General features: G+C 38.3%; 1 protein-coding gene across 1 annotated transcript; it reads right to left on the bottom strand.

Annotated features, from left to right (window-relative positions):
* Positions 1-280: 280 nt before the first annotated feature.
* Positions 281-6,600, bottom strand: LOC121528610 (leucine-rich repeat-containing protein 51-like). Its single transcript, XM_041816124.1, has 4 exons — positions 6,549-6,600; positions 4,789-4,994; positions 2,983-3,131; positions 281-449 (listed from the first exon to the last, which is right to left on the bottom strand). The coding sequence occupies exons 1-4, from the start codon at positions 6,598-6,600 to the stop codon at positions 281-283; spliced, it is 576 nt and encodes a 191-aa protein (XP_041672058.1).
* Between the last annotated feature and the right edge of the window lie 4,637 nt (positions 6,601-11,237).

Raw genomic sequence — 11,237 nt, 5'->3', positions numbered from 1 at the left:
TAAATAATTACATAATTTTCAGCAGTGTCTCCCTCTGTGCAGCAGCAGTGATTTTTTTATTGCCATCACTGATTTTCTATTTTGTATTTATCAACACCTTCCATTATTGTAATCTAATAGAAACAGTCATCTGGTGTTTGCGTGTTTTAAGTACAGCATGACAAGCTTAACATCAATTTTTTGTGAAAGTGTACACAACATCCTGGCACCTGAGATCTCTAACTACAACGTATGGCCTTGTTGAGACAGAACAATCAAAGGGAGCTTGGGTATGTTAAGTTCACTTCATGGTACACTCTTTAATAAATGGCTTGGTATGAGCCACTGGAGGCTGCTCTTTTCCAGCTTTGCTGCAGTCTCTCCAAATGTTCGCTAACACCCGCTCCTCTTTTGTCACAACATTGAAATCCATCTTCTTCACTTGAGGCAGGGCAGCAATCACATGTCTCCTAAACACACATAAACACACAGTCATACACAACACATAAGCTTTAAATCCAGGGCCTGTATGGACATTTTGTGAGCTTCCATATAATGAATCTAAATTTAGCGTTGAATAAGGACGGCATGTTTCGGTTAATGCAGAGGAGACCTTGTCTGAGCTTTTCCTTCTATTTAACGTAAATGATACTATGAAATGAGATGAAAATTAAATTAAGACGCTGAATGCATCAGTAATTTAACTGAAGAGGAGTGACCTTGTTTCAGCGTGTTTTTGTTGTTATGTAGATTGCCAAAGGTTCTGTATGGAACTATGAGCCAAATGTCCGCATAAGCACCGTTTACAACATCACATCTTCATTCACCAAACATCAAGCAGTGTCGTCATTCTCATCAATGCTGTTGAAATCTCATATTTTACTAAATTTCAGACTAATTTTTTTTTTACCCAGCCTTTAATGATTGTGACCTCATGCAAAGAAGCAGTCATTGTAGGGTTTAGTTCACAACCAGATATTTGTCTTATCAACCTCTCTACGGATTTTATTTGAAAAACTCTTTTAGGCACAAAGGGGGTAATAAATATGAGAGATCACAGAAAAGTGCAAGGAAATGAATACTGATTTTATGTAGCAGTACAGTGATTTAGCTTCTGCAAGAGTTTCAGATTTTTCCAGGACCGCTGCTCTCTTGCAGGCCTCTACTGTGAGCCTCTGTAGGGATGGAAATACACGCTAAAACTTTCAAAATAATATCGGAATAAACATTCGGTTGAGTTAAGGTAAGGATTAGAACTGCAAAACTTAAAAGTCAAAAACTTGACCTGCAAAACCCACAAAATGCTTAAAAAAAAGCCAAGTTAACAGTCTGCTTACGGAATTAAAAGCTGTTCTCCATGAAAACCCAGCTAACATACTTAAGGCAAACCTAATGAAGCCAGATTAGATATGCAAGCTGTGTAGATAATGTAGCTATGTACCCAGCGTGGCTAAAGCACAAACTAATGACGGAACTAACGTTATGCTGCATTTACTAAAACTAATCTAGCTATGTTGCTGCCAATTTGGCTGCATAAGCATTGTCGCTACAATAAATTTAGCTTAAGCTATGTAGCTTTGTTACCCTCATAGCTAGCGTAGTTAAATATGCCAATGGCAATGTAGCTATGTTGACTAGTGTAGAAATGTTAAAAATGTAGCTAGCATAGCTACATTAGCTTTAGCTAAATCTGATGTGTGAGCTTAGGCTAAAGCTAATGAAGCTATAACCAGCCACCATTTATGTAAATACAAAAACATTTATCTATATAATTCTGGACTAGACCTCTGAACTTTTTTCCTGATTTATTTTTGAAATGTTGCTCAGTCTGTCATGTGTGCAATGTGGTTATTTTATGAATGCAACTGCTAGACTGTGTTAAGGAATAAAGTTGAATTTCACAAAAAAAAAAAAAAAAAAACACTCCTAAAATGGGAAATATGTTGTACTCAGGCTAAAAAAGTTATGCTTTAGCATTGCAGCTAATGTTAGCTTTAGCCACATAGCTATATACCTTTGGAGCTAATTTAGCTACATAGCCACATTAGCTAAAGCTCCTCTAGCTACATGGGTTTATGTAGTAATGTTAACTATGTAGCTTGCATAGCTACATTAGCCTTAGGTGCTAATAAAGCTAATGTGAGAGACCATTTGTGAAACTACTTTTAAAACAGGTCCATACATAATATAATTCCCTGTTAGACCTTTGACCTCCAGATTTTGTGATGAAATGTTTCTTAGTCTGTTATGTTTGCAACTTGATTATTTAATGAATGTTACTGCCAGACCCTGTTTATAAATAAGGTTGAATTTTATGTAAAAAGAACAGGAAAAATAAAAAAATGTTGCATCTGCAAATCCTTACTGGTATCTCACAGGAATGGTCTTCCAGTGGTCTGAGGTCTGCGGTCTGAGATATGTGGTCTGCAGCCAGACCACTCTTGATCTTCTAGTTATGTTTGGTTGAAGTAAAGATATTTTCTTTTTACAGAAACATTAGCCGCATATAAAAGTAGAGCCAAGTATATGTGAGCCTTAACAGTGGCACTAGCAGCCATGATCTAATGGACACACCTTCGCATTTTAAGCTCTTACTCTATTCCTTGTGTGGCCTTCCAATGTTTTCAGCTGTTTTGTCCATCTAGGCTGCTGTAGTAGCAGCTCTGTTTGAGAGCACAGACAAAGAAATATAGCACCATCTTTTGTTCAAGGTGTAGAATAGGTGGGAGGCCTCGGCTGCTGGTAAAATAAAACTGATCTTTTCATTTGTCTCTTAACCGGTGAGTTATGGAGACAAGCCCTGTATCAATAGATAGAACAGTGCTGGTGTGTTTTGGACTTTACCACTGACTGTCCAGTGTTAGTCCTCATAAACTGATAACTCAACTGTCTGCAATAATTAGTTGTGCCAATAATAAAGGAATGTTCCTTGCACATACTGTTGCATTTAGTCCTGGTCGTGACTAAACTGGAATCTGAACCAAAAGACAGTGACGTTTTCACCTGTAGCCTTTGATTTGTTCAATGGGATTTCCATGCAGTGTGATGGTGTGCAGGTATGGCAGCACTCCAAGCTGGTCGACATCAGACAGCTTCGAGATGTTGTTACCATGAAGGTTTAACATGCGTAACTCACGCAGTTCGCACAAAACCTGCAAAAAATAAACATATATTAAAAGAATAAACATGGAATTACAGCAAAATGTTACCAACCTAAATGGTAAAAAAATAATTAAAGCATTAAGAAATGATACTTGCAAGTAGAAAATAAAATTTCAGATAATAATCCACCCAGATCATCATAAAGAGAGGATTATCATCAACATAACTAAAATGTTAGTGGTTTGTAAAATGGATGCATAGCATATCTTCTAACCTGACACACCAGATGGATTTGTTTTCGCCCATAGATCTGGAAAACCTCCCATAGACAGTGTTTGGGAAAGGGCAGAGCCTTTGAAAAAAAACTCGGAGGGTGATTGGATGAACGTTCTGTCTGTCACGTCTTTACAGGCCAATCAGAGCAACAAAACATGTGACAACGTAGCCGCTACTGTCAAGTTCTGATATAACTGATGCTATAGCAGCATTCATGCTCATCTCTTCTGCCATAATAGCACCAGCTTCTTGTCGCTGCACGCTTATGTCATGACTCCGCCGCGCCCGAAAAATACTGCCCCTTGTCACTGATTGGTCCTGCCACTTTTTAACTGGGCCCAAACTGTTCAGATGGAAGCTTGTATGTCTTCACCATCTGTAAGAAATAAATGGATGTTTGTTTTGTTGTGGGCTACTTCCTCGTTTTTATTAAAAAAAAAAAAAAAAAAAAAAAAAAATCAGAAAACTGAGGGTTGTATGATGTACTTGGTGACGACAGTGCCATAATCCTCAAGTGATTTCAGTGAGTGTTGCCCCTTTAAATATGACATGCAAGGAGAAGTTAGGCTGTACAGCGTAGCAGACTGGTATGGTAGAGCCATGTAATTTAAGGATATTGTGGTAAAATTTGCCGAAAGCAGTGCAGGTACATTGTATTTAAAAAGTTTGAGGCGTTTTATTATTTTTTTCCAAAAATAGTGATTTTGACTTGAGTGACAATAATGTGCTGTTTACTATGGATATGAGAGGGTACACCTATTAACCTGAGTCCACAGAGGAACTGTAGATGGAGTCTAAAAAAAAATAAAGAATGGAGAAACTTTAGTGGAGACTGATTTGCTTAACTGGTAGTGTAGGTGTGGAAACTGTGAGCACATGACCACTAAAGCTACTTCTGTCATCAGAGAGACTTCACAACACGAGGATTAGCAGCTCACAGATGCCTGCGACTTGCATCACTCCCCATCCAGAGTTCCCTGCCTTACTGAGTGAGGGTGTTTTACCGACCTCCTTCAACTTTCTGAAGATACATCGGACAGCATTTTTTTTGGTTTATCTTTACATTAAAAAACTCTCTAAATTACACAAAGGAGCTTTATCTGTCTGTTGCGCTACATAGCCTAGCTTCAAAAATACCATCATAACCATTCAACAAATCCTAAATGAAATTCATACATGAAGCTCCCTCTGCTAGTCAAAAGCAGGGGCCGTGATTTAAATCCAGAGACAATAAAATGCTGGTGCTAGTAGAAGAAAGTTTAAAGAAAATAAGTTTGAGTTAGTATGTTTTTACAGTGAACCAGTACTAAACAAACTAGAGGGACATTTGTATATAATCATGGGTGAAAATGAAGGGAAAAATTAGCAGCTACCAAACATATGAACAGCGTTTTAAAAAATTATCTAAAAAAAGAAGAGTGAAGTTCTCACTGGGTCTAATTTAGCGATTTTGTTGAAGGAGAGGTCCAACCAGGCGAGCTTTGTCGGCTTGGCTAGGAAGTGGCTGACTACAGACTGGAGGCCCGCGATGTCCTTGATTTGATTGTAACAGAGACGCAAGGAGCTGCTCAGGTACTTCATTTCTGAGTTAGTCCTTATGGGTCGTAGGCCACGTTGAGGTTTACTTAACACTGCAGCTGAAGCACAAAAACAAAACAGTGAAAATGAGGACATGGAGAATTGTTACAGAATACTTATGTTGGTATTTGCTCTAGATGTTTGTGAGTACATTCTTAAAGACAAAGAAAGTGGGAATAACTCAGCTTTTGCATATCAAGAAGTGCTTAGTGGTCATAACTAATCCAAGCTCTCATTACCTCTGCCAAAGAGGTTATGTGATCGGCAGGGTTTGTTTGTTAGTTAGTTAGTTTGCTAGCAACATAACTGAAAAGTCTTGGACAGATTTTGATGAAATTTTCAGGAAATGTCAGAAGTGGCATAAGGAAGAAATGATTAGATTTTGGGAGTGATCCGGATCACCGTCTGGATCCAGGAAATTTTTACAGGATTCTTTACTACTGGGAGATAGAGCTAATGGCAGAGGTCCGCCAGTGCTTTTCTAGTTTTTTTTTTATTCACTCTGTCTCCCCTGGGCATATTGTCTTAAAAAGTTTGTAAAATTTCATCCCTGTGGTGCACAGTCTTGACATATTTTTTTTTTTTTTTTTCAGGGAAATCCGGGCTTTAGATATGTATGCTTCAGTAATGTCACCTAAATTTCAAAAACATGTGAATCCATAAAGAAAAAAAACTAAAGGGGAATTAAAAATCAAAGTTGTTTTTGTGTGGAACAAATTGAAAAAATAATGACTAAAACTTTTTTGCACTGACTTGTTGCCCCGTCTGTTGGGAACCAAAAGGTGAAAAAAAAAGAAAAAAATCATTCTGTGGCAAAATGTCTTCCAAATATCTACATATTTACAAAAATATCATATTGCTTCTTTGTATCAGCAGTTTTTGAGTCATTATGTAAAGTAGTCCCTGTCTGCAGTGACAGAGAGGGCCATGTTACAGGCTCTGATGGACCACATCACAGGCTCTGAGAGATGTTAAGACATGCACAGTTTAACAAAGCATGACCTGACAACAGAACAGACTTCCATCCATCCTCACAGCCTGTCACAAAACATTCTGGGAAAACAATATGGCTGTTACCATTAGCAGGTAAAGTGACAAAGGATCATTAAAGGATTAACAATGGATCAAAAGACATTTGATGCTAGATTTAAGAGAGTTTAAAGACTCCAAAAAGTCACCCAAGTTCCAGGCTCACAAGAAAAGCTTCAGTAAATAACTTGAAGGCATTAATAGCTTCATTAAAACAGCAAAATAGCAGGCTCCAAAATAAAATAAAAAGGTAAGAGGCTACAGTTTATGATTCTAAAGTTGTTTAACTTTTTGTAAGGCACTTCTTGTCGTACACACCAAAGCCAGGCTATTAGAGGGTTAATATTGAACTGTATCTAACTGTGACACCACTTACTTTCCAAACTCATCACAGTTCGTTACAATCTTCTAATGATAGATTCTTCCCAGAACAGCAAGCGTCATACTGTATTTATAAACTAGCAAAGGGGCTTAAAATAAAATCTTTCTGTTTTAATGTACTCCTGTGAAACAAAGTCCCAAAAGACACAGGCATTACAGCTGATAGCATAAGAAAGAGTATAAAATGATAACTTCAATAATACCTGTCATGTCGCTGAGGTTTTTAAACGACAGATCCACAGGAGGGCCAGCCATGCTCAAGTCTCCAGGGCCTCACGTCTTGATGGTTTCAAGCAAATAGCATCAAAAATGACACCTTAATTTTCTTTGCACAGAATAAGAAAGAGGACGCATTTAAATCCAAATAAACTGTTTCCTAGCAACAATTTTCTTTTGCCTCATGCAACTGTTGGTTTCAGTCTAATTCTTATTAAGGCAAGAATATAAAGACAGCAAGAAAACTTTGCTAATATTATCACACAGGGTGTTTTTACTTAATTTGTCCAATCAGGGAAAAGTGTTTGTTACAGTACTGCCAGTTGAAAACACCTTCTGTTACACCATGTCCATAGTGTCAGGTATCACTTTGTGTCACATCCCACCCTCACTGTCCACACCATAACTGTTAAATATATAATTCTCTGCCCTGTGAATTTCAGGTTTCCTTTGTAAAAACGAAATGGGAGTGTGCTTTGTATTGACAAGCCTCTGACAGCTGTGGACCACATAGTTTTGCATCCATATTGACAATGCACAGCTATCACCACTTTGTAAAACAAGCTAACAAGCACTGTTTAGAGAAGACATTGAAAGAATTTACCTGTCCAACAACTCCACTTCATCTCCCTCTTTTCTTGTAATGCCGAGGAGGCATTGCCTGCCGGAGCCAACAGATGCACTGACAGTCTCACCCATGGTCTCACTGGATGACTGGAAGTCATGGCAGAGGGTGAATATTCCTCTATTCCTCCCTGCATTGTGGGTATTCTCGCTACAATTCGCTGTCTTTCTCTCTGTTATGCTCCGACTCGTCTCCTTGACCGGGTGTGCGTCTTTCAAAACTTATAAACCCCAAAACTTTGAATAAAAGCACACCAAAAATGCTGCTGGGATTGAAGTTACTCATGTCCGCCATCTCCTGGTGTAAAGTGGTAACAGTGAAGACCTCCGCCATTAGCCCTATCTCCCGATAGTAAAGAATCCTTTGAAAAATTCTTGGATCCAGATGGTGATCCAGATCACTCCCAAAATCTAATCAGTTCTTACTTATGCCATTTCTGACATTTCCTGAAAATTTCATGAAAATCCGTCCACAACTTTTTGAGTTATGTTGCTAACAAATGAACGAACAAACAAACACACCCGACCCAATCACATAACCTCCTTGGTGGGGGTTATTATGTCCACGCTAACACAGGCAAAGAAGGAAAGCCTGTTAACTCAAATAATAGCCAGAAGATACTATTTTTTTGGTAACTGGAACATTTATGTAACCTCCAAAATCCCAAAAAAATAAGAATTGCCATAAAATTACATATATGTATATTTTGTTCTATTACATTTGACATGCGACATCCTGCAGTAGTGGTCTTCAAGGAAGGGCAACTGAGATCAGTGGTCTGCAGCCAGACCCCTATGCTAACATGAGGTAATTTAAAAGTGTTTTATTGTTGCGTGGCTGAAATTATTTCTGCTCATGAAACACCAAAGCCTGAGTCCTAAGAAGATCATCATACTTTCCTTAGGCATGTAATCTTGCATAGATAAAGTATTGTTGATGCCAATCAGCGCTCAAAGCCCTCTGCTCCTTCTCCAAGGTATCCCTTTCAAAACAATATGAGATGCCAACCGTAGTGCAGAGGACTTTAAACCGACAAAGACCAGGTGTAACTTAAGCCTTAATGTTGGCACTATATCAGCTGGTTCAACATCTTAAACGTTAGAGGAGTGTCAACACTGTTGTAAAGTTAGAACTCAAGTGCAACTCACTCAACCTCTTCTACTCTCAAATGTCTCAAAAACTTCATAAAACCCAAAGAAGAAACTGAAAGTCATCTAATACCTAACCCTTGCTATCCATACTAAAAAAGACTTTCAAAGTAAAACATGCCCACAGTCAGAAATGGCTTGATTAAAGGGAGACGTCAGTCATCAAAGCAGTGCTTGTGAAGTACAAACCAATTACATTTTATATCTTCATCACTGCATAAAGTCAGGCCTGTCAGGATATACAAGCAGAAGTGAAGAAAATAACTGAAAATTAAATTGTAGTTACATAAATGAACATGCCTGCGTTTGCACTGATATTTACACACATGGAAATACGTCATATTTTATGTCCACCATATGAATTCTAAATATGGATAGATCAAAGCAGGTAACTAAAGCAGAGGATTCAGGAAATGTAAAGGGATTCAAGTTTGGAAGGACAAAGAGAGGACAAGCTTTAAAGAAAGGACCTGAAAAGAGAAGAGGTGATGATGGGAAATTATATCCATCAGCCTGAGTTTCTCCTCACCTTGTCGTTCAATCAGTCTGTCTATAAATGTGTGTGTGTTTGTGTGGCTCCACTAATAGCACAGTAGCATCTCATTGAAGAAGTGAGGGAAGACCTTCAATGAGGTGGAGGGAAAAACAGACGGGCATATGTGCGATGAGTTCAAGTCAAGGACACAGACAGAGGCAGTGGCTGGAGTCAGGCTGTTTGTGAGCACATTTTTCGGTGAGATATTTGGATTTCTAGGCTGTAAGACTGTGAGAAACGTTTTTGTAAGACTTGCTTATCTGTATTGAATTCTTTAACTAGAGGTTTAAAACTTTCGATATCTCACAATTCTAGGTGATTAAGAGGCAATATTACCTCCGCCAAGGAGGTTATGTGATCAGCAGGGTTTGTTAGTCTGTTAGTTTGTTTGTTAGCACCATAACTAATAAAGTCATGGACAGATTTTGATTAAATTTTCAGGAAATGTCAGGAATGGCATATGGAAGAACTGATTAGATTTTGGGAGTGATCCGGATCACCGTCTGGATCCAGGAAATTTTTTACAGGATTCTTTACTATTGGGAGATAGAGCTAATGGCGGAGGTCTGCGCTCTCCGAGTGCTTTTCTAGTTTCATTATCATATGATTTGTTCATATTCATTTATTTCCTGAATGTTAATTAATCAGTATTCTTGGCTACCAGTACACCATGAAGACAAAAGAACACTCCAAAAAAGGTTGATATTTGGACCCTAAATAGAAAAACAAAAGAGACGGGACAAACACATTACAAAAACACATCACTACAGAGGGATTTGTTATCCTGGCTAAACCAACTTTATTTCCCAACAAATGGGAGATAAATAGGTAGAAATCTTGAGAAAAAATATTGACTTTTATTCGTAATCACAGGAAAACCTAAAAAAATACATGTATGAAATTACTGTATGTCCACTTAGGGCTTCTGTAGTGGGGTTTTAGTCACATCCCCACATCTTGTTTTTCTTTGGCTACAAATGAAAGGCTCATTGCTGCCACTTTTATGCCTCTAATTGATTATGGTGATGTTTCAAACATGCATGCATCTTCCCAATCTTTAGATACTGTGTAAATGGGGGTGATGAGTTATGTAACAAATCTTAAATCCTTTACTGATTATTATATTCTGTATGATCAAGTTGGGTTGCCTTCATTGACCACATGTAGACAAAATCATTGGCATATACTCAATCATAGGGGTGAACTTAACCTGCTTCCATCATACTTGTGATTTTTTTCACGTTAATTGTTCCAGAATTTTTAGCCTTTGCCCTGTGACTCGTGCTATCTGTGCCAAAAGTTTGTCTTGAGATGAATAAAAGGAGTTTTAGATTTGCCTGGAATCTACTGGAGGAAAATGTTTGTCTGGGAGAGCTGGTCTCTTTAAATTGTTTTAAAAGTAGATTAGATGCATCAGGTTGAATGTACAGGTCACAACTTGTCCATGAGAGCATTTTGGAGTTGTTGGATTGTGTATTTGATTAGTTTGATGAGGGAAAGCCGGAATACCATCTGCTTACATTGAGTTGGCACAGCAGGTCCGAACTCGGCAGCGGCCAATCTAAAAATAGCTTGCACCACCAACTAAAGGTAACGAACCTATTACTAAGACTATAGGGATTATGGCAATGGACGAATTTGCCAAAATGTTGAAGTATCCCTTTAAGCATGAAACACTGTGGGAAGCTAGACTATACCGTGCTGTAGGTGGGTATAGTGGCTTCACATAATGTTGGGAGTTGAAGCCAAAAAAAAACTGGCCAGTAAACAATCTTGGCTTAATTGTACGCTGAATCAAACTCGTTGAAGCGTTTTATTTTTCACCCGGAAAGCCTCTGTGTTTGGCACTATTTTGCAATGCAAGCTTCGGCTATCAAAAAGTGCTCCTCCGCCTCAGTGTGTCTGCTGAAGTGTTTGGGTCTGTGGGCTTTGTCTTAGCAAAATTTCGAAAAAATGCAAGATGTCCTGATGCTAGACCAGTTGAGAACCATTGAACTAGAATAAATAGAATATTTCGCGCACAAGTTAAACACATCAGAACGTTAACAGGTTGATGAAATGTGCTGCTGTTGCTGTAGCATGTTAGCCTGCTAGTGGATTATAGAAGTACCAAATTGTTACAAACTACAAGGCTACATCAGCAATATGGCGTTTGTTGAGAGTGGGAAGTGTCCATCATTTCACACTCAATTCTTTGGTTGTGTTTGAATGAGCCAGTAGTATCCTGCTTTTGCACTCTTCTCAGTGTGAACACACTTTGCACACTCAAATTTTAAGTAGCACAGAAATGTGCAATACAGGACTTCTTCAAGTGTTCAACATCTGTGCAAGTTAACATGGTCAAACTGTAATGCCAGACGTTGAAATG

The sequence above is a fragment of the Cheilinus undulatus genome, linkage group 20 (assembly GCF_018320785.1).
Source record: "Cheilinus undulatus linkage group 20, ASM1832078v1, whole genome shotgun sequence".
Lineage (NCBI taxonomy): Eukaryota > Metazoa > Chordata > Actinopteri > Labriformes > Labridae > Cheilinus > Cheilinus undulatus.
The sequence above is the reverse complement of the archived record's forward strand: the minus strand, read 5'-3'. Positions and strand labels throughout refer to the sequence as shown.